This window comes from Sparus aurata, chromosome 22, assembly GCF_900880675.1.
Source record: "Sparus aurata chromosome 22, fSpaAur1.1, whole genome shotgun sequence".
NCBI lineage: Eukaryota > Metazoa > Chordata > Actinopteri > Spariformes > Sparidae > Sparus > Sparus aurata.
This window is the reverse complement of record NC_044208.1, coordinates 31,274,060-31,298,779: the sequence shown is the minus strand read 5'-3', so window position 1 is coordinate 31,298,779 and position 24,720 is coordinate 31,274,060. Positions and strand designations below refer to the sequence as shown.

At 41.0% G+C, this 24,720-nt stretch overlaps 1 protein-coding gene across 1 annotated transcript; it reads left to right on the top strand.

Annotated features, from left to right (window-relative positions):
• Positions 1-18,749: 18,749 nt before the first annotated feature.
• On the top strand, positions 18,750-22,997 carry LOC115574410 (verprolin-like). Its single transcript, XM_030405910.1, has 2 exons — positions 18,750-18,813; positions 21,672-22,997. The coding sequence occupies exons 1-2, from the start codon at positions 18,811-18,813 to the stop codon at positions 22,188-22,190; spliced, it is 522 nt and encodes a 173-aa protein (XP_030261770.1). The 5' UTR covers positions 18,750-18,810; the 3' UTR covers positions 22,191-22,997.
• The last annotated feature ends 1,723 nt before the right edge of the window (positions 22,998-24,720 follow it).

Genomic DNA, 24,720 nt, shown 5'->3' with positions numbered 1-24,720 from the left:
TAAGAAGAATCTAAGAAGACTGGGAGGGTGGTGCAGAGGAAGGTGATGGCCATCAACCCGCATGTCAACCGGTTCGTTCAGTCCTTGATGGAGTTTGAATGGAGGACTTAAAACTGAGGGGCCAGTAGTAGGCAGCCTGTTGGGTGTTGGCATGTTTTTGTTTAAGCTTCAACTTGATCTGTTTCTGCTCAACCAGTCCTGTCCAAGGGCATTAAAAAAGTTTTCATGCTTGTGTTTTTCTTGGTTGACATAATCAAAAAACTCCTGTTGGTTAAGTACGTTTTTAAAATGTAAAAGTTCTTTGAAAAAAATGAATTTGTAATTTGTGAATAAGTTTGATGAAATCAATTGGACTTGCACTGTTCTCTCTTTTAAAAATGTTTTGAAGAGTTGTATTGATTAAATAAAACAATATTTTTATTAAGAACAATGTTTGGTTGCCTTTTGATTTGTAATGTTATTCTGATGTATAATATTACAATATTAGTAACATTTGAGATGATTATATAATTAAAATATATATTATCAAACAAATCAACAAAATACAGTAAAAATAGAGTAAAATACTGTTTTGTAGTAATACAGTATTGTCCTATATACTGTAAATTTCATTACAGTACAATTACAGTAGTTTATTGTAAAGCAAAATACAGCTACTTGCTGGCAACCATGCTGCCAGTAACTTACTGTAAATATACAAGGAAATCGTTTACAGTGTTGTTGTTAGTGTGTTGCTGTGTCCGAAATCACTCACTACTCCCTATATAGTGCACTACATAGTGACTACGCCATTTTGTAGAGCTGTCCGAATGTCTAGTGGGAATTATTATACTCTATATAGTGGACTCAAAGTATACCACAATCAGAGGTGGGTAGAGTAGCCAAAAATTTTACTCAAGTAAGAGTATTGCTACTTTAGAATAATATGATTCAAATAAAAGTAAAAAGTAGTCATCCATATAATTACTTGAGAAAGAGTGAGAAAGTATTTAGTGAAAAAACTACTCAAGTACTGAGTAACTTGTGATTTATTGTTTCAATAATCATAGCATGAATGTAATCAAATAGACAAAAACATAAAAGAGCAATGTGCAAATTCTTTAACTAAAACAATAATAAATGAAATGTTTAAACTAGAGATGCACCGATCAGGATTTTTGGGGCCGATCACCGATCACCAAAAGCAGTATCTGCCGATCCCGATATTGCCGATCACCGATCACAGCGTCAAATCCATAAATTCTTCTCTATTGTTGTCTTGTTAATGATTCTTCTTACACAACATTGACATTGTATTATTAAGTATAAAAATTAGGAGATGAGAAAGTATCATGAATTGACCACCGTTTTATTGCAGGCTGAGGCAATGTGCAATATTTCACACTCTAGAGACTCTTAGAGACAACTTGGACTCAGCTTACACAGAGGAACTGTAGCCTTACTAGTGGGAATGCAGTCAGGGTGGGAATTTCATCATTTTAGGGGCACCAAGTCCACATGACAGGGCACAAAGGCCACTGAGTAAAATGTGTTGATTTACCTTTCAGACTGATACCATAACATCCTAATTTATAATAAGATATGGATTATGTATTAACACATTTTTTAACACCAAAATCAAGTTAAAGTTACATTAGAAAGTAGTTTTTGTTAAGTAGGGTTAGGGTGAGGTGAGTTTTGTGACACCACACTGAATATTAGTGTTATTGAATATTTCTCCCAAATAGAAATTCCCCAAAATTATGGCAAAGCACATTTTTTCCAAACAAAAAATTGTAGAATAACAGCAGGAGACCACTGATGTGTGGAGTGATTTTGGTGACACTACACTCTGAATAATAGTGAAGTTATTGAATTTTTTGTAGTTTCTCTTTTCGGTGTAGCGCTTTGTAGACGGTCCCTGCGCCCTCGTCTCACAGCTGGCTGACCATACAGACCAGAGTTAATGTCCAGACGCTCGTTTTGATTAACATACGGTTGTAGCTCGTTGTCTTCCTCACTACGGTAGGAAAGAGCCGTCAGTTGTGTTTTAACAAGGTTTCACTTATGAGTTATTGATATTGAAGTTCGAATCTGTGAATATATTTCCAACTTTACCGGACTAAATCCTACCACATAAGTCAGTTACGTATCATGTCAAACCGGCTGCGCTCGCTCGCTGTGCTGCAAGTTTCGTTCTTCTGTTTTGAGACGCTGCTGCTGTTTGAGAGGCTTTCACGTGAGATCATCGTGATGATGAGACTCCACCTGCGCAAACCGCGGACTCACTGAAGTTACTGTGAGTGACTACTGTGCACTCAGGTGGCTGTAATTAAAGACAAGCTCGCTACGCTGACCGGGCCAGGGGCACAGAGGCCACTGTAGCCGTACGATGAGTTTTTTTCACGCTGCATCAAGGCCAAAGTGCGGGGTAACAGCAGCCATGGCCACCGTGAAATTCCCACCCTGCATGCAGTTAATGCACTGTCTCTATATCGAAACGTCATCTGATCGGCCTGATTTGATCTATTTTGAGAACTCCGATCAAAACCGATAGGGGCATTATCGGCCGATTGCGATCGGTTGCCGATCGATCGGTGCATCTCTAGTTTAAACACCAACTAAACTTATAACTTTGTTGGTTTAAACTCATAAAACAGCACAATAGGCTCAGCAGCCAGAGATTATGTAGAGGAACATTAACAAGCCAGTCTGTGTATACAGCAGTTTCCGAAACGGTTCATTGACAAGTAAAAGCTCACAACTTCATGCCGCTCCTGTGCTATAACACTAACTCAGCCTCTGTGGAATCTGAAAGACTGAGGCAGAGAATAGAGAGCTGCACCTGGGCTGCTCTGGCAACAGACAATGATGCAATTGAACCAAACTTTCTTCAGATCTGCACAGAGATCTCTATTGGAATAACACTGAACCAGGGAAGTATACATTTCAGGGGATGAATATTTATCAAGTACACACAATGTCTGTTTGTGTTCCTGACAAAAAATATGAGCTAGATGAAGACAAAAAGAAATGTTTGAACACAGCAATGGCAAAGATATTAGGAGATATAAGATATTTGCAGAAGGATTTCTTTTAATTTTGCCTTATGAAAGCCCAAACTAGCATTTACCAGACCAGAATATCTTGCTGTTTTAGAGGGAAAGTCTGGAAAGTCTCTTTGATGCCACTGACAATTTAGCAAGATTAATAACTGGAATATGACAATGGTGAAACACCAGCCAAGTGACCATGATATTATGTTAGCACTGTGCAAACCACAGAAACGTCCCAAGTTGACATGTGTATCAAAGTGGTATATCCAACAGATAAACAAGTTTATCCCCAATTTCTAACATGTGCTCTGATGACTGGAGAAGTGAACAACATTTCCGAGGCATAAGAACTGGGTGGTTATGATTGTTCCAAGTATTAGTCAAACACTCAGGTGATGACAGGGAAACAGAGTTATGGTTAATGAACAGCATAAGATTTTGATAGTAAAATATAGGAAAATATTAATCAAGAGTTTCATTTTTTTTCTTTGACTAGTGACCATAATATAAAACATTTGCCTCCATGAAATGATGTTATTTATTAACTTAAAGCATCTTTTTAAGATTTGGTTTGTTTTCAGGGATCGTAAATACTATGTGAACGTGTTAAGTAAGTTTTTGCAGAATGCTGATCAAGTTTTGGTTTTTAATGTCTGTTTTTGTCACCTTAAACACAGCTGGAAATTGGCACAAGGTCTCCTTAAAAATACCCATTTGTCTCATAATCACAAAGCATCACAGTCTCTCATCAGAAATGTCCAGTGGTCCCACAAACAAGTGTTGAAAAGAGGTCTTGAGCTGTGGTTACTGGCTTAGCAGCCTTCTTGTCCATAATTCCACAACCATTCCCTCAGGTTAGAGGTCTGTGTCCATAAACTGTGTGCTTGCGTTTGATTTGCTGAAAATCTGTGTTCTGTCCCAAAGAATCACTCAGTAAGGTGACTGTTAAGCTTCAACAATAGTTGGCTCTCAAGGTTCTTTCAGTGAAGCTGCGATCTTTTAGCAGTGAACAGGAGTCCTGCATGACTGAAGAGTCTCTCACAGGCTGCAGATGCTGGAAGACTTGTGTTGACTTTGAGTGACAGTTTCTTGATTTGAGGAAAGGAATGTAAGACATCCATACCTCCGTTCGGCAGACATGAAAGGTACCTCTCCAGCTCTCCTGTTTCTGATTTTCCTGCCCTGATGGATGCAAAGAAGTCATCCTCATCAGACTGGCTGCTGTTTGTGCGGGCATCATCATCCAACTCCAAGTCAGTGTCCAGGTGATTTTTGATGTAGTCCAAGCCTGTGGCAAGATTAATTGTCTTCAATTAAACCTAAATGACAATAACATTACAATAAATGAATAAATACAATTTATTACAATTTATCTATTATGACAGACTCATCAACACACCACACCATGACCGTGATAATCTATGACTCCGATATTTGAAAAAATCATGCCTAGTGCCCAACAGAAAAAAAAGTTTTGTTTATTATAAATTGTTTTAATCACTGAAATTCTCTGTTCTTTCTCTCCACCATGGTGACTGCACTGTAAAAATTGTTCAGTTGTCTCAACTTAAAAAAATGAGTGAACTAGTTGCATGAATTATTTTGAGTTTTAACTACTCTTCCAGAAGTGGTGTCAACACAAAAAATTCTGTTCAGTGTACTAATGCATATTTGTCTCCCCAATTAATAAGATGTTTTCCTAACAAATACTATCAAGTTTTAACAACTAATGTAAAGTTTCCCCAACAAATACCATCAAGTCTTAACAACTAATGTAAAGTTTCCCAAACAAATACCATCAAGTCTTAACAACTAATGTAAAGTTTCCCAAACAAATACCATCAAGTCTTAACAACTAATGTAAAGTTTCCCCAACAAATGCTATCACGTTTTAACAACTAATGTAAAGTTTCCCCAACAAATACCATCAGGTTTAAATAGCTAAAAGTAAGTTTTCCAAGGAAAAATTGTACCAAATAATACTGCCAGTTTGTAAATAATGAGAATTTCAAATGTCAAGTTCTAATAACATTTTATTCAGTATACTCACAACATGACCAAAGACCAATTCATTCCTGAAAGGCACTTGCTGTGTAAGGTCTTTCTTTCATACCCCAAGCCATTAACTTATCCAACAATACCACAATTAAAATTCATGGCACATTTAACATTGCCCCATAAAAAAGTATTGGGCTTAAGAACAGTCTGACCAACTCTGGTGACAGAAAATTTGAACCCTCAGGTAAAAAATGAGCATAAACAAGTGACTAGGTTTCAAGACATAAAATGATTGAACCGTTCAAAGGCAAAAGTCGTGAAGGAGGTCAGGAGGAAAGCCTTTGATCGTTTCAAAATATTCGAGTCTATTAAGGACACAGCAGACACACAAAGTACAGTCCCTTCAATGCTGTTGCCCAACTTCTCTTATTGATGGATCTAGAATAGCTCATAGCCATATGTGTGCAAATCACCACTGTTACACAAGACTGCTAGATATAACTGGGTTTTAAGTTAAAAACATCAAATTTAACCGTTCCACTATGCATCCAGCACGTGGATTTTAGAACATTTAACTGAGAGTCTGTGTGCGCGTGCGTGAGACTGTGTGAGTCTTTGAGAACATAAATGAGCATAAACACATGACTAGGTTTCAAGTAACACTAACATTTAAAAACAAAATGATTGAACCGTTCCACTATGCATCCAGTCTATGTGAGTTTGTGAGTGTGTGTGTGTTCCACTATGCATCCAGCTCATGGTTTTAAAAAACATTTAACAATTGGTCCAGCTGGTGACACTCAGGGACCATCTTACTGGAGAAGTTTATTCTTCAATCCATGCACCTTTGCACTGCAAGCTTCAGAGCCTATCCCCATTAAAACACGCTGAATAGTTTCAAATGTATATTTCATCGCTTTTGGGTAGTCAATGTTAAGTATGTACAACAACCCCATCACTGTTGCCACAGCATTTGGCATATCATGGAGTCCTTGGAGAACAATTTCTTCCTCAAGAGTGACAGCGATGTCAATGACTTCCTCAGGTTGTAGGAAGGGTTCTTCCACCTTTTCTGTGACGACAATAATTCCAATGGTGATGCCTCTTGTGACTTCGCCCTCAGGAACTGTTGGCTTAGAGATTGAAAATCATATTAGGGATACAATATTCATTTACACATTTCAAAGCAATGTTATGTAAAGCAAACAGTGTGTGAGTCTGTGAGAGTCTGTTTGTGAGAGTGTGTGTGAATCTGTCAGTCTGTGTGAGAGTCTGTTTGTCTGTTTCTCTGTGTGAGTCTGTGAGAGTGTGTGTGAGTCTGCTTCTCTGTTAGTCTGAGAGTCTGTCTTTCTGTAGCCCTTTTTAGATAGAAAAGGCGGCACATTTGCTCCAAGGTAAGGGTGGCAATGTACCGGCCTGTCTTTCTAAAAAAGAGGCGTAATTTTCCTCCTTTTCCAAAAGCCGCCTCTGAGGTAGGCATAAACACGTGATGTGACGTGAAGCTCGAAGTTCGGCTGCGAACAGTGACATAGAATTTGTCTTCAAAATAAGAGCTTTACATTGCACCCCATTGGAGTTTAGAGCTGGGTTCTTAGCGGGGGGCTTTTAATTTGAAAGTAGCGACCGTTCCTAGCTTGCGCTACAACAACAAGCTAACACAACCAAACAGCCGCTGAGATCCAGGAGACGCTGCATCTCCTGGATCTCAGCGGCTGTCCAGTTGTTCATCTTAATGTCCGCGGTTGAAGTGCAGCTGCGTCTATAATGTCCATGTTTAACCTTATAATGTTTTAAGATGCTTCTCTGACAACTTGTATTATATATACAGTACTTACATTTCGACAGCATAAAGAAATTGACCAGGATGGAGAAAATGTGTCTTGTCAGATCTTTTTTTTCCCCCTACCTACAAGAGAAGAGAGAACACACACAAATTAATTTAACTTTTCACTTGGTACAATCACAAATTTTGAAAACAGTTGACCATTACACATTAAAGATACAGTTTTGCCATATACTCCAGTGACATAGATTTGTCACAGCAAATTACATAATACGTCTACTTAAAGCAGTAACACTATAAGCAGAAGAACCTCCCTAAAAAACAACTGTATTATGCCTTAAAGCTTGCATCTGTGTCATTTTTAAAACTGCAACTCCATCCTTTGTAAACAAGTATTAAACATCATTGTGGAACAAAACATGAAATTCTTTTAAAAAAATGCAACAGCATGGAGGTTACAGTCTCATTGTGGCTGTCATGGTAGATTATATAATGTAGAGGACTCATTTTACATGGTCGGAAGAAAAAACCACACATAACTGCATTTTCGCCATTTAACCTTGAATTAAAAAGTATTAGACTGTATCATAAAACACCATTTCCATGTGCCCATTTAAGAATTAGCTCATAGGCCTCCTTGGTTACTGTTGCTATGTCTTTCGTGCTTTTACCCTGTCATGCTCCAAGCACAAGAAATAGGAGTTTTCAGCAATATTAGTCTACCGTCTGCGCAAAGCTCATTTTCTACTGACCACAAGGACTGTCACACAATAGACTGCTCGGCGGGAAATCTTCACGTCGACCTGTTGACACCATAAGCTCGACTATGAAAACCTTTGGGGCAGACCCAAAGTCCATGATCGATTTTTTTTTTTTTTCCCTTTTCGACACCGGTTCCCATCGACAATTCTTACATTGAAATGAGTAGGCTACTTGGTATCCTGCCTGATAACATGCAGTGTTTGTTTGCCATACATTCACTATGTCCGCCACGCACCCCCCTCCCCCTCCCCGCAGACAAACAGTCCACACCGCTTACAGCAACATTAGCTTAACGTTAGCCGCTCACGTTAGCACAAAACTACACCAAAGCCACAGCAATGCTAACTGGCTAAACAATTAAATAATGTTTAGAGGATATTGTTACATCATGTATGTGTCAGTTGCCACTCACTGGGAGCAAGCTGACGATGATTACCCCTGACTTACGGGTCAAAAGACACTAGCATGATATTGAAGTTAACAAGACTCCTGACAATGAACAAGACGTAACATAACGCAATGTGTTTTGTGTCCAAAAATCTGTTAATCTGTGTGTCAGGCGTCCATGTCAGCATCCGCCAGAGAGGTTAGCGCTTAGACGTTAGTTAATGTGATGCCAAGGTTCAACCTGCAGGGGCTTTGCACATACAGGTTCAACCTGCAGGGGCTGTCAATCATTTTCATACCACGTGACCTGTCAGAACTCGACAGAAGTTCTCAAAACTTGAAAATACTTGTGGAAGATCAAGTTCTGGCAACTAGCCATTACAATCGTCAGAACAACATAATATTTCAAGTTCCATTAATATATATATATTTTTAGTTGACACAACATAACATATTATGTATTGCTGACAAAAAATTAAAAAACTTTTTTACAGTGTGTGCTTTGCTGTTTACTGACTACGTGTGTGTGTGTGTGTGTGTGTGTGTCTGTCTGTCTGTCTGTCTGTCTGTGAGGCTGCAGTGTGACAATAAATTACTCCAAAGCAATGTACATTTGACAGTTATTTATGACGATATAACAGGGCTAACGGGCAAACAACTTACCGCAACATGTTTTCTCAGGTTCGAAGTGGAGTTCATGTAGGCTGATATGTCAACGAGTTTCGGCGGACACGTTTGACAGCGCATGACATAGCTGTTCTTTTTCGTGCTCTGTAAGGTAAACAGACTGAATGTGAGGCCAGGGGTGTTCTGCCTTTTCTGATTCAGAATCGCACACCGTTGTTTCCGCCATTGTTTACTGCTTTCAGTCACACAGAAGCCCGCTTCTGTACGAGGCCACGGAGAGCTTGTATGCGGTCATGTGACCGCCTGGCTCCATTTGATTGGTGAAACAGAGTCAACCGTTGTGAGTGGCTACGTTTGATTGCCGAAAAAGAGTCTTGTGACAGAGCTTTGGTGGAAGTCTCTGACAAACAAAACCGAACAAACCATTGTGTACAGAATAACAGATGAAAAAAATAAAGGTAGCGAGCTGAATGTATCTCACTGTAACGGAGTAAAAGTACCATTTCTTCTTCACAAATGTACTCAAGTAAAAGTAATAAGTATGTTGCATTAAAACTACTCTTACAAGTACAATTTATCCAAAAACGTACTTAAGTAAATGTAACGGAGTAAATGTAGCGCGTTACTACCCACCTCTGCCCACAATGCATCGCAAAAAGTAGTTTACAACTGATGGTCACTAACCAAGCAATGTTTACCATCATGCATTACGCTGAGTGAAAAATGGCGCATTTTTTATGCATCGGGGTCACGGAGAGGGAGCTGATCTGAATGGTGCTGAATGTAAGTCATTTTAATATAATTTTCTAATTAACATTTGAGGATGTGTTGAAGAGTGTGTTAACAGTTGCTGAGTAGTATTTATGGCATAATTTATGGCATAATTCTCAGCTAGTGACGCTCGCTAATGTTAGCTTACTGTTAGCTAACTGTTAGCCCTCTTCCCTACAGTAATTTGTAATTCCATTGGCATCGGCGCTGAGTGAAAACTAACTTTGATGAGCTACATTTTTCTAAATCAGGAAAAATTAAGTTTGAGTGTCACATTAGCACTAGAGAAAATATCCTATTTTAATCTCTTCAGGGACTGACAACAATGTGTCCAAACTGTTCCACCTGAGGAGAGAGAAAGCAAACACTTTGCCTCTGCTTCTGAATGGGACTAAGTTGTGTCACATTACTGTGAAGAAACATCTCATATTGATGTATATTCTTAGTAAGGGTTAAATTGGTTTTATCTTGTGACTAAATTACCATCTGTCCAAATTGAATGGATAGAATTGATATATTGTTATCTACTTGCTATAACATTGTGTAGCACTGTGTTGAAAGAGATGGGCTTGGCTGGTGTGCTGAGTCCTGCCCGAGCAGACAAAGAAGTGGGAGAATTTAAAAAAGACCTATAAGGCTTGTGTCGAGGACGATCACTGTCCTCTCTGTGTCTAGGCCGAGGACGATCACTGTATTCTCTGTGTTGAGGACGAGGACGGTCACTGAGCTGGATCAGCTGGTTTCCAGTTCTCGGTGACTAACTGAGAGCTGTAGGTGGCCGACAGGACGACCTTTCCCTCCTTCGTTAGAGGTAATGGTGTGAACGGGCAGTTTATCTCCATGAGGACCTTCTCACCTGGGCGGTCCACAGCAGGTACCAACACCCCTCCACCATCACAAACAGTCCTGCTGGCTGAGGGAACCCAACTGGAACTGAACTCATCACTTTATCCCAGCTGACCTTTCTGCTGGACCTCAGGCTGCTCTTCACCTCCTGGAGACTCAGTTTGATCAGTCCTGACTCACATGAATCATTTACTGAGGGATTCTTTCAGTGAGAGTGTTTTCATGTGTTCAGAGGAGGAAAATTTAAAAAATGGAGGAAATTAAATTTAGTCTGATGTCTTGTTCATATTCAGTGTTTCCTGTTTGTTTGTAAATGGATGAAATGTCCCTTTAAATTGTCCTCCTTATATATATATATATATATATATATATATATATAAAAAGTTGTAGTTGAAAATGAAAATGAACTCTCAGTAGAATCAGAACAACAGTTCTGGCGTTATGACGTGCCCCAAGTTAAGTTCCTGTGCTAACACTGGACCGCTAGCGGCACATCTAGCTGAGCTAACTAGCTAATGGCAGCTACAGTTAGCAGCATTTAGTGTTGACCCCAGTTTGTTTTTAATCTGACAGTTCTTACACATTTTACCTTTAAAGCAACATTATAGACCTTTTTTACCTTAAAATAACAGAATCAGAGTCTACTTTATGTAACTGGTTTGTAAAGTGTGAAGATGTTTCTGTCAGCATTTTGTTAAGTAATGTTAGCATTCAAAATGTTAGCTTTCGGAGGAAACATTTGTGGTTAGGGTTAAGAAAAGTTACACTAGGATTTGAAAAGAAATGTTCGCATTGTAAAGTCTCAACAGGACAGGCTGTTCTTCTGACTGTTGATTGTTGATATGTGGTTCACACTGGATCGCAGTGCTACAATGATGGTGTTAAAGACCATGATGCATTGCTGTACATTAAACCAGCCAACAGGATATAAAGGAGTTGAAATGAGCTCAGTCTTAAACATCCACATCAGTAAAATGACAAACAAACATTTTTCTGTCAAAATGGTGTCTGGAGTCATGGAACCAGCAGCTGACAGTTGGCTGATGGTGGCCCCACCTCCTCCACTCTGTTCGGCTGATATCTGGTTAATGAACGGAGCCTCAGCTGCTACAGGAGCATCAGCGATCAATGAGATGGTCAATAGATCGGGCGCAGCCGTCCATCAGCTTAGTTTTGGTTCAGTTGGTTCAAAATTTAGACCAGAGGTCGACGGAGCGGCTGAAGCTTTACTGTGGCGACGTCATCGATCAAGTTCAGCAGCGAGCAACGATCTGACACAAACCAGCGGACTCTGCTCGGGTGTTGGGCCATTTATTGGTTTGTAGACGAGATGAAAGGAAACATTGTTAAAAATAAAGATTGTGTTGATGATGAGGATTAATTTCAAACTCACATCTGATCTGTCATCTGTGGTGCGTTTTTCTCTCAGTCACATCAATGTGAGGATTTATTCATATTAATAACAAGCTGATGTTTTCATCCACTCACAGCTCAGTCTTCTCTGTTGGTTCTGGTTCTGGTCTCCAGCAGCTCCTCAGTACATATCTGTCCACCAGCTGCTGACTGGGTCCGTCTGCTGTCTGCTGCTCAGCAGGTGACTTTACAGCTTTTTTCTGAGACTGAACCAGAACAGAAACACAAGGAGCTGAAACTCACTTCATCAATCTCAATACAAACTAATAATTAACATTTGTTCTTTTCATCTTTCTTCCACAAAGCTGACAGGAGTGGAGTCTGCTGCTCTGTGATTGGTTCTTTCCTCAGTCATGTGAGTACACACAGAGAGCCTGGAGGTCAGGACCACTCTGTCATCAGCTGTGTTTAATGATCAATAAGAAGCATCGTTAAGGCCTCTGACCTCATCAACGCTGAGGTCACGGTTGCCTGTGGTCGGACCAGCTGAGGTCAGAAGCGTTTGATGAGCAGGCTGAGATTTAAAGGGTTAGTTCACTCAAACTGAGCTCCGCTTTGTTTCTAACTGTGATATTCATGGTTCCCAGAGGATTACTCAGCTGTTCTTTGAGACTGTACCGACCCACATAACCTGCTGAGGTCGATTGACGCGCCAGCGCATCGAAATCACCTGGCCAATTTAAGATGATGTAGCAGCAAGACGCAGACTCAGTGAGTTCCGACTTATGTTTTGGAGCGGCCTTCAAACTATATACAATAATGTACGCCACGCTTTTTCACTAACACAGCCATCAGGTTTGCTGCGCGTGGAAGAAACGATAAAAACGGGCTTTTATCACGAAAGTGTCTGCAAGCAGGAAGTGTTTGCAATCAAAAAACCTGTGACACCCTCTTTCCTATTGGTGGAAAAAGGCACCACACCAACCAATCACAAAATTCTATGGCAACCCACGTGTTTTGGTTGCTGAGGAACAGGGGAAAGTTGTGGGAGGGATGGCAGTGAACGAGTGACAGCGACAGTGATGGTGATAGAGATAGCAAGTTTTGAGAGTTGAGAGATTTGTGATATATAGCGTGTTTGGAGTGTATAGTTAGTGTGTTATGTAGTGTTTAGTGTGTAGTAGAATCGTTTTTTTTGTTTAATGAGTCAAAACAATGAGGAGACTACTGAATAATAATAATAATAATAATAATAATAATAATAAGTTTTATTTATATAGTGCCTTTCAGAGTGTCCAAGGACACGTAACAAAGTGGAACAAGCAAAACAAAGAATAAATTTATAAACAAAAAATACATTTAAGATAAAGAAACAGAAAACTTGATAGATTTGATGAGGCTGGATCTAGAGCTGATGGGCCTTATTAAAAAGATGGGTTTTTATGTCTCTTTTGAAAGTCTCCAGAGAAGTCAATTTGCGGAATTCAGCTGGGAGAGTTAATGTGGAGCAGGCAGGAGAGCTGAGGGAGACCAAAGCCTGAGGCATTGCCTGCATTTAAATGTAAACAGTTACATATAACTTTGTAAATTTAAAAAACGTATGCACAAATTTAGTTTATTTTCTCGTTTGGAGCTGTTATAATGACTACAACCACTAGGGGTCGCCGCCTGACGAGAACTGTGGTAATAAGCTGCATTCGTGGTCGACCTGTAAGTCTGGAACATGTGACACATAAAGAAGTGATCCATGTTTTAATATATTAATAATCAGTGTTGGGCAGTAACGTCGCTACAAGTAGCAGCGTTACTAGTTTAACTACATTTCTCAGTAGCGTGGTGGTAGCGTCGCTATTTTCTGAATGAAATAGCTTTTCAGTAGCTTAGCTCTTTTATTGACCAGCGCGGTAGCATCCGCACAAGCTACATTTTTACGAACACCTCTGAAGCTCAGCACAGCGGAGCTTTCTGTTGCGGTCTGAAATGAAAGGATAAGTCAGTGACGCCACCGCCACACATGGCCGTGTATGTGGAGCTGACAGACGCACTTCCATGTGACGGTGACACCACGGACTAATCCTTGCCTACAACGTCTCTGCTGCACGGGAACACAGACGGGTTAGCTTGAGTGAGTTACGTTACTTGATGGAAAGATGGCAGAGGGTGAGGAGGACGGAGACGAGTTGATCCCGAGGGATGCAAAAGACAAACTTGAATAATAAACAAATACAGTAATCTTACATATAGGAGGTAAGAGGTGGGGAAATAAGGGAACAGAGAAACATTTGAAAAGTTTACATTACTCTGAATTATTACTTTTGGAATTTTTAAGCAGCACAGGGTACAGCAAAAATGCAATTTCTACAAAACCAAAGTATGGTGATTAGTCAAAATGATTAGCTTAAAATGTATGTAGATATAGCTACTACTACAGAGTGGGCTTAATGAAAATACCACTTTTGAAACTGACAGTTATATGAGACACTGGTTGATGGATAGAGTACTTTATTAATCTCAAAGGGAAATTAAAGTGTTACAGCCACAAAAACAATGAGGTAGGTAAAAGAAACAATATAAAGGCTGAATTATATACAATAACTAAATAGAACTCGGATATCAAATATAAATTATAAAGCTGAAACTAGAACACAGGCTAGAGAACCTTAACGAAAACTACAACTGTAATATACTATTTGCTGAGTATACACTGTTTAATTATGTTAATATGCTACTGTGTAGGACACTGTACATTAGTGTAAGTCAGGTGGATATTGCTGTGGTAGCAGGTGAATGTCTGTCGATGGATGCTAGAATTAAGTGTGCATTGATAGTTGAACAATACAATATACACAACAGTGAGACCACAGATTATTGTTTAACAAACAATTGAACGTAACATTTTTGCCTGCTTATCTGTCTGATTGATAGTTTTATTGATCACTGAGATAGCTTTGACTTGGAATGAAGTTGTTCCAATATAAAAAAAAATAGCTTTGATGTAGTTAAGCTACTTTTGCCATTTTGCTGTAGCTTAGCTTGCTACATTTCTCTGGGGAGTAGCTTTGGTGTAGTCAAGCTTAATTTATTGTAGAGTAACTTGTAGCTTAGCTCACTACACTTTCCGAGTAGCTTGCCCAACACTGTCAATAATGAATAAATAACTGAAGGATTATAAAGTATTTTAATACTTAATTTAATACTTTAATTAATTCTTATATGTTAAACTGTAAAATATTACATATCATTTAATGATGACAACAATAACAATGACATCATGTATTGTGACGCTGAGTATGAAGAGTTAACCCTCTGGCCTTGTTCGTTTTTACTACCCTCTCAGCTTGTTTGTGGCCAAAAATGGCCACCAACAGATTGAGTCTGTAATTTTTGGGATTTTGTATGTTTTTTGATGCTTTTACTGCATAAAATGTTTAATTAATATCAGTTCTTGTCATAAGTACAAAAAATTAATTCATTTTTAATTTTTTAACCCCTCAAATGCCAATTTGTTTGCACAATGCGCTTGTTGGAAAACTACCACAAAAATGATCACTGCCTATCTTCTCAGTGCTACCGGTTTATCTTGTATCATCAATAACACAGTCTGAGATATGTAACTGATCAACACCAACATTGATTATTATGCATTGTTATTTTTGTGCAGGGAAGGCAAAGTAGAAAAAACTCCCTCTCAGCTTGTTCGTGGCCAAAAGTGTCCACATCCTGTTTACATTTCTAAAATGCTATAAAACTAATATATATATTAAAAAAATTCCACTTTTTTTCCCAGTTTTTTAAATTTGCATCATTTCGGTCAAGAAAACTAAAATTTCATATAAATTCTGAATTTTAACCCTTTAAATGCCTATTAGATAACATAATGCAGATGATTTACAAGGGAGAATAGCATTAAATCACCATGTTTTTACAAAATAATACATGCTACCTGAATTATTCTTTAACCATCATTGCAGCTAAATGGTTGTCAATAATAAGCAGTATCAATGATTTTTATGCTTCATTAGTTGTTTGTGCAGTGGCAGAAAAAACATAAAAACTCCCTCTTAGCTTATGCATGGCCAAAAGTGTCCACCTCCTGTTTGCTTACAAAATGATATATACAAACAATTATATACTGAAAATATTTGCTCCTTTTTTCAAATTTGACATCAGTCCTGATCATGAAATCCAAAATTTTAATCAATTCCAGAATTAACTGGGTTAATCCTAACCCTAATCTCCACGCTCCAGGCATAGGAGGTTGCCACATCACAGGTGAACAAGATTTTAATGCCATACTGTGCAGGCTTGTTGGGAATATATTGTAGATGTCAGTGGTGTGCATGGGGGGTCGGGCAGTGGCCCAATTGTTGGAAAATGCACACTAAAGTGCCCTCTTGGGTGCCAAAATGCGCGCTGAAGCACCATCTTGGGAGCCAAAACAAGCGCTGAAGCACCATCTTGGGAGTCAAAAAGTGCGTTAAAGTGCCCTCTTGATTGGCAAAACACAACAAACTGCCCCCTTGGCTGGTTAAAACATGATAAACTGCCCTCTTGGATGACAAAATCAGGCACTAAAGTGCCCTCCTCGGAGCCAAAACGCGCACTACTGTGCCCTCTTCAGTCGCAAGAACTTGCTGTATGTGCCCTTTTTTTGCCTTTCGCCCCTGCCTTTCAAAAGGTCTGTGCACGCCACTGGTCGAAGTCCACAATGACCTATGAATGCAACAAGCTGCTCGTCAACACACACACATCAACCCCTGGATTAAATAAGAGGGGGAGGCAAGCAACCCACTTTTCCCACAGGATGCGAAATGCAGCGAGTTTATCGTTCCTGAAGCGTCCTGGGTGGGAGAGCCTGTCATCAAAGCAGATGTTAGCGCTGATCTGAGTGAAGCTGTAGAGGGGCATCGTGGCACAAAACGTGGCCCGTTGTGTCTTGGCATCCCACATGCCACGTGTTGCTTCATGTCTTGAGCGGTAGACGCCATCCAGAATCAGAATCCCAATGTAGACTCTCATCTCCACTTCATCCACATTCTTCCAATCCTCACACCTTCGCCTCCCATGCAGGTTTGTGTTGGTGCACAGCAGCTGAATGATCTCCTCTGTAATAAAATGGTCAAAGGCAGACCTCAGGTTGCTGATATGGGCAACTGCATACAGGGTGGGCCCTGGGGTGAAACCAGTGGATACTGGATTGTGGTGCAGGGTCTCTTCAGCAGTGGGAAACCACATTATTTTCCCATGACGAGACATCCACTCACCCGCCTGCCCCTCTGTCTCTGCCATCAGCTGATCGGCCTCCATCGCTGTGTCTGTACCGTCCTCTTCCCCTGAGGAAGAGGAACCAGGCACTGGCTGGAAGTCGTCATCAGTGGTGTTGCTGTCATCCTCTGAGGAAGGTGTCCCATCATCTTCAGGAGAGGACGTGTCCTCATCTTGGGTAGAAGATTTCTCCTCCTCAACCGCAGAGGATTTCTCTCCATCTTTACTCTCTGAGCCAATCACATACTCAAGTGCTTCAGTCAGGGCATATGACCTTCTCGCCATCCTACAGATAAAGAAGGATCTGGGAGCTGATAGGCTCACTTATAGCATTAGTACTGACTGCACCTGCAAAAACTCCAGGACAGATTTATAAACAGTGTCAGACTTTGTTTTTGTTTCCCCAGAAGCCAGAGGTCAAGATGACCTGTCATCCTTTTTTTTGGAGAGCAGCTATTTGAGAATGTAAAGGCTATTGTGTAGTTGTGTGTGGCATTTTTTATGAAAAGATCAAAGTTACAGGTGTTTTCAACCTGTGCATCACAGCCAGGTTTGCCTTGGAAACTCAAAGCTCAATAACCTGTACCAAGAGTAATTCACCAAAACTTGTATGGTATGATACACTGTAATTTATGTCACTTTATCTTGCTAATACCAAATTATTTTTTTCATGCACAAACACACATCATTACCTGACATCCTTAGGATCACACCTATGTCAAAATTGTGTCATTCATTTGCTCCATTGGAGTGCAGGAAGCCATCATACGCCCCTAGTGGAAACAAAGAATATTAACAGAAATTGCTCCCTTGCCCAAAAATGGACAAATGACACAATCTGGTAAAAAACATTAAAAACTAAAATTTTCAAGTGTTGAGTTTAGAATGAAAGCCATTTTACCTAAATTATATGATTTTATACTGTAAATCACAAGGAATTAAAACATGTGGTTTTAATGGGTTTCAATTGGCCAAAAGTGTCCACGATAGAGCCATAAGGTACAATTGTAGATACACAGTATAATATTGACATATTTAAAGAGCAGGTTTTGAAAATTGAAAGATCAGCCAAAAATCCAGACCCTTGGGAAATATCATTCCATATGCATTAACACAGCTAAAATGATCAACAAAAAGGAAGTGAGGTGGACACAAATGGCCAGCATAGAGTCCAGAGGGTTAAACCTGTTTCCTCGCTGTGCTGGGTTACATCATCAGTGAGTCACAGATGACATCAGCAGAATGTGGGGACACTCAGCAGAAGGTGCAGCAGGGTTTTACCTGGTAGGTGAGTCAGAGAGCAAACACGCTGACTCGTCACACACCTGTGTTACCCCACCTGTTTATCTGTGGACAGGCTCGGACCTGTTCACAGCCCGCTCCAAACACAACAGTCTTAACATCCTGCGTTCACTCAGCCTGTTCAGCTCGGTTCATTTAATCCGGTGTGGATTCAGTCTGGATCCAGGTGCAACATTTTCTGTTGTGACAGCAAACTCACCACACGGGATGTACTGACAGCAGACGTGTCACTTTAACGTGATTCAGAGGGTAAACACGTAAAATCCAATGTTTCATTTCCATAAATCATTTTAGAACATTTACTCATTGTGAGGTTTTTGTACTTTATGTCATGATTCTGTGTTTTATTTTGTGTTTTAATTTTGTCATGGTTCAATGTCTTGTTTTGTCTTATGTTTTGATTTCCATGCCCTCTTGTGTCTTTTCAGTGTCTCCTCTGTGTTCCCTGTTTTCCCCTTCCTCCTTGTTGATGGTTTGTCTCCCCGTCTGTCAGTGTGCTCCTCATCAGCCACACTCCCCTCACCTGCTGCTCCATCTCACCTGTTCCTCGTCTTGTCATTAGTGTCTGTGCATATATAATAGTCTTTGTCTTCACTCTTGTGTTTGTTAGTTCATTGTGTAAGATGCCCTGTGATCTAGCCAGTGTCTCCTCCAGCATCTCCTGTGTCTCCTTAATCCTGTATGGTATGTTTATTGTTTTGGCTTCAGTTTTTTCCTCTGTTTGATTTGAACTTTGCTTTTGGTTGTACTTTGTTTTAGCATTATTATCTTCCTGTTTTAATCCTGGTGATTCCATTTTGGTTTTTCTGTTTTTTGATGTTTTGGTGTTCAGTTTTGGTATAAATTAAGCTTGCTTTTTGTTCTCCTCTATCTGGCCTCCTGCGTGTCTGCTTTTGGATTCACCTTTTAGTTTTCCCCTTTTAGTTGTGACGGAACGAACTGACCATAATTATTGACCCAGCAGACATTAGCACACTGGTGGGCATCCAAGAAACATGGGCTGCTTGTCTTCTTGGCAGGATAAACCTGGTGGATGTGCTTCAGACCTTCTTAGATTTCGAAAAGAAACTTATTGAAAGGCCCTCATTGGGGGAGGTTCAGGGTATGGTGCAAGTGGTATCCGAAGTTAAGAGGGGCTTTTAGATGAGTTGCAGGGCAGTGATTCCCATGAACTTGCCTGCCGCCTGCCTCTTAGCCTCTCATCAGCTCCGCTGTAGGCTAGCCATCAGCCAATTAGCGTCCTGTCCGCTCCAGGACCTGACAGTTGTTCTCTGTCGGTTCCCAGGCCGATACCTGCCAGTGGTTCTCGGTCGGCTTCAGTGTGGGAATTTTGTCATTTTAGGGGCAAGGCCATTTGGCCTTCACTTTTCTTTTTTTTAGGGGCACAAGGCCACATGACAGGGCACAAAGGCCATTGAGTAAAATTTGATAATTTACCTTTCAGATTGATACCATAACATCCTAATTTATAACTAGAACTGCCGTAATTGAATGTTTGTTATGTCATGGTTATGTTTATGTATGTTCATGTTGATGTTTATGTACATCCTGAGCAAGAAGTGCTAGTGCCAAAATTATTTTCATAACTCATGATCAGACACATCTGAAGATTCTATGTGCAAAGTTTCATGCAGATGGCACTTAAATCGTAGGAGGAGTTGGAAAAAGTAGGTTTTGGACATGTGTGTTGACTAAACAAAGGAAAAGTGCAGCAGAAGTGGACGGGGCCTATGTCAGAAAACCTAGCTCTATTCGGGAAATACATGAATATGATGTTTATGAATGTGTTCTTTAAAATGTGGGAGTTAAAGGCAAAAACGCATTTACATCCGTTATAGTGGCACCTATAGGCCAATTTGCACCGAATTTGGCAGAGAGCCTCTGGATGACTTCAGGGACAATTAACTTAAGTTTGACGTTGAACGCATTTAGTTTGACTGAAATATGAAGCAATATGTGTTTTTTAGCTAGTTTGGTTAAAACCAGCAGATTTTTTGGAGTGGCAAAATTCTTTTGACAACTTTTCATCGGACACATCTGGAGATTCTAGGCAGATGGCACTTAAATTGTAGGAGGAGTGTGAAAAAGTAGGTTTAGCATATGTGGCGATTTAGCAAACGAAATGTGCAGCAGAAGTGGGCGTGTCCTATGTCAGAAAACCCAGCTCTATTCAGGGAATATGGATATAAGATTTGCGAATTTGTTATTTAAAATGTGGAAGTTACAGCCAAAAAAGCGATTGTATCTATTATAGCGCCACCTAGTAGAGTACATGTGCAATTTTTGGTATGGAAGAATTGTGTCCTTTTCTATATGTACCATATAAATTTCAAAGCTCTCAGCATAATAGTTTGGCTGAAATTAATGTTTCTTGATTATCTTGTAATAAGCCACGCCCACATTGACCAGTCATGACCACCTTCAAGATATGGCCTCAGGATTGGCCCTACATCATACCGACCAAATTTCGTAAAAAATCAGTGTAGCCGTTCAAGAAATATAAACTTCCCATATTTCTAACGCCCCCTAGTGGCCAAAATTCGCCAAATTCGGCTCATCCCTTCCCAGTCTCATGGCAACCAAGGATCTCAAATTTTGTGTTAATAGCATTTAGTTTTAACCGAGATATCAAACAGTTTACATTTTTATAGCAAGCTACAGAAATTTGTTCGTTAATAATTTGCGAATTTTTTGACAGAGCTAAATTCTTTTGATAACTTTAGATCAGGTCCAGCTGAAGAGTGTGTGTGCCAAGTTTCACGCAGATCGGACAAAATACCAAGAAGGAGTTCGAAAAAGTGGGTTTTCCAGTTTTTGCGATTTTACAAAAAAACTTTCTAGGCGAAAGTGGCTGAGGCCATTGCGAAGTGATGCAGCTCCTTTCAGGGAATCTGGGGATACAAGGTTTTTGAATGTGCGACATACAGTGTGGGAGTTATAGGCAAACATGCGTTGGCCTAGGTTATAGCGCCCCTGCAGGCGGATATATGTAGTTCTTTGTGTCTGAGGTACGTGCAGCTGTCTGGACCAACCCTCCAAATTGCACCGCCCTCCCTTGCACGATTTAGCCTGCAGCACCACTTTTAGCAGGAGAAAAAATCTTTACAATTACAATAGGGTTCCTAGCACCGCTGTTCCTAGGAAAGGCGTCTGCTTGCATATGCCTTTCCCTCAGCCCCTCGGGCTTGGCACCCTAACAAGACATGGACTGTGTATTAGAACATTTTTGATACCAATATCAAGTTAATGTTACATTAGAAAACATTTTTTAATAAATACATTTTGGTGACACTACAATGAATATTAGTGAAGGTATTGAATATTTCTCCAAATAGAAATTCCCCCAAATTATGGCAAAGCACATTTCTTACAGACAAAAAATTGTAGAATAACCAGCAGGAGACCATTGACCGCGATTTCACTGAAGTTACTGTGAGTGAATGCTGTGCACTCAGGTGGCTGACATTCAAGGCAAGCCCACTACACTGTCCGGGCCAGGGGCACAAAGGCCACTGTGGCCTAAGATGATTTTTTATTCACAGGGCATTGAGGCCATGGTCGTGGCCGGCGTGAAATTCCCACCGTGGTCAGCTCCCAGGCTGACATCTGCCAGTGGTTCTCAGTCAGCGGCCCAGTCGCCATCTGCCAGTGGTTGTCAGTTGGCTCTCAGGCCGCCAGCCACCGGTGACTCTCCGTTGGCTCCCGGGCCGACACCTTCCAGCAAACCTCTATTGGCTCCCAGGCTGACACCTTCCAGCGAACCTCCATCGGCTCCCAGCCAGCCAGCGAGCCTCCATCAGCTCTCAGGCCGACAGCCGCCAGCGACTCCCTGTCAGATTCCAGGCCGACAGCCGCCACTGGTCCCCCGTCAGCTTCCAGGCCGGCACCTCCCTGTGAAACTCTGTCGACTCCCAGGCCAATACCTCTCTGTGGTCCTCCGTCGGTGGCTCCACCAAGGTCCAGGATGGGTTTTCCAGTCGGCGGTTCAACCTCCAGAGGGCCCCAGCCTTCAGCTTCGCTGCCAGCACCAAGTGTGTCCCAACAGTCACTGCCTCTACTAGCTTCCACTGGGTCCCAGCCTACGCCGTCGCCGGTCTCCAAAGGGTCTCAGTCTTCGCCGCCAACGTCGGCCTCCTGAGGGTTTCAGCCTTTGCCCTCGCCGTTGACCTCTGAGGTTCTCTGCCTTTTCCCACGCAGTCGGACTCCGGAGGGTCTCTGCCTTCGCCCCTGCCGTCGGCCTCCTGAGGTTCTAAGCCCTTGCCTCCACCCTCCCAGCGTCATTTTGACATCAGTTCGTTGTGTATGATGCCCTGTGATCTACCCAGTGTCTCCTCCAGCATCTCCTGTGTCTTCTTACTGCCATATGGTATGTTTATTATTTTGGAAATTAAATTCACAGTCAAACTGGACTCAACAGGATCTACTTCACTGAGAGGAGGGACGCATTCGACAGGAAGCAGAGAGAACAGACGTCAGCCTGCAAACATTCTGATCCCAACATGGCTTCTCATATCTGATGGTGATATCATCGCTGAGTCAGAGCATGACATCATCACAGAGCAGCTGATCTGTTCAGACAAGACGTCCTGAGACATCGTGAGACAGCTGTTTTACATAATGGATGAACTCTTTGTCTCAGCCTCTCAAATGTTTGTGTCACAGTTTATAGAAACATGTTGACTTTAGCTTCATCGTTTTTTATGTGTTTTCTATCAAGGAATATTAAAATTGACAAACTGATGTCATCTGTCAACAAGAAGAAGAATAAATGACATGTTTGTTGGGGTTTATAACTTTAAAACGTTGTGAAACAAATTTTAAGTCATTGTGTCCTTGTTGTAAATTCAGCATTAAATCTTTCAGCTGAAGTTGTTTGTCTCCTTGTAAAAAGTGTCAGTTTGTGGCAGCATGTCTGTACCAGCCTGTCTGCTTCTGTGTCTAAAGTGCTAAAGTCTTACCTGCCAACATTGATCAGCTGTTTGAACACACTGTTTACACTGATTTCACCATTTACACTCTATTTATGAAAGAAGAAACATGTTATTGATCTAAACCGGGCCCTAACCATGGGCACGGGGGCAATGCCCCCCCAAATGCTTTAGCTGCCTCACCAAACTGACCCCGCCTCATTCCAAAAATAAAAAAAAAGTATATTGAAATATATTATAGTTATTTATTCCCATAAATGCATGCCTGTAATCACAGTCCACGGCTCTTCTGCCAACAAAGCCGGGCCTCTCTCGCGCGCGCGCCAAGCATACAGTCCGTAGCAGCTTCTCTAGGTTAGCATCACATTAGATACCACGGGCACTCCAGACAATTGCAGCCACAGGCTTGTTAGTTGTTAGCATGCCTGCTAGCAACTACTTGTAGAAGCATAGTCCCATCGGCGGCTGCTGCGGAGTTTGTCTCTATCCTGCTCCGCAGCATGGGAAGCCTCACAAGGGCAGGCTACGTACCAGTTCTGAAGCGGGTTTCAATTTTCAACCCTTGCTAGCCCTGCTGTAAGTCCTGTTGGCCTACAAGCCTCCCCCATCCCGCCTACAGGATTAAACAACAAACGTTACTGAGAGGGGGACTTCATTACCCGAAGATTCAGGTTAGCGCCAACGGCCACTGTTTACTTCCTGGGCCAGAGCCTCCGACAGCGGATAATCTTAGGCTGCTGGCATCAAGCAGGGAGAAACAGGGAACCAAGGCAGGCACACATGGCTTTCTAAAGTGGTGCACAATAATATAGCATCAATCAATCAGTCAAGATTTATTTATTTTTATAGCGCTGTTCACAAAATTGATTTGTCACAGATTATAAAGAAACTTATATTTTTTGCCCCACCACCAAATCTCCCAACCTCCCTTCACATCTACCACCATCAGTGACATACTGGCACTCTTGAACATCGCCAGATCCCAGAGGAACTGCAGGCCAACTAATCACTCAGTTACCTGTCAAGCATTATTTATAGGCTAAAAGACTACCAAGTCTCTCCAATTACTTCACACCTGGTACACCAGTAATCTGATCAGTATTTATATACCACATACAAGTCTCTATATCATAGTCATGGTTACCCTCTACAGTCTACAGCCACGAACTTTGACATCAGTCTGCATTCTTTTGTAGCGAAATTTCTTATTCAGATGTTCAAAAACGTGCATGGTTTGAAATAAAACAAATCTACCTCCATTTTTTTATTTGACTATTTGTCCGCAAAAGTTAAAAATGAAGTAATGCCTTCTGGGAATTTCAAGACTGAATCGAGGGGACCACGTCTGCGTGGTTATTGGAAGTTGGAGATTGGAAATTGGAAGTTGACTGACATTAAGCTAGCAAAAGAAAAAAAAAATGAATCGAGGCATCAAGCGACACAAGGGGGGAGCGTAAAGAGAGAGAGAAATCTAAGAGAGCAGTGTTGGCTGGCAGTGAAAAATGCTGCAAACTGACTGATCTGTTTTTAAAATCAAGTGCAGCTTCAGCTAGAAGAGGTAGACATGGATAACAAATTATGGCAAGACGTTTTTATTATGGAATGGCTGGCTCTGATTTTTTTTTTCTATGCATTGGGGTTGTGCATTAACATGTCCATGTTT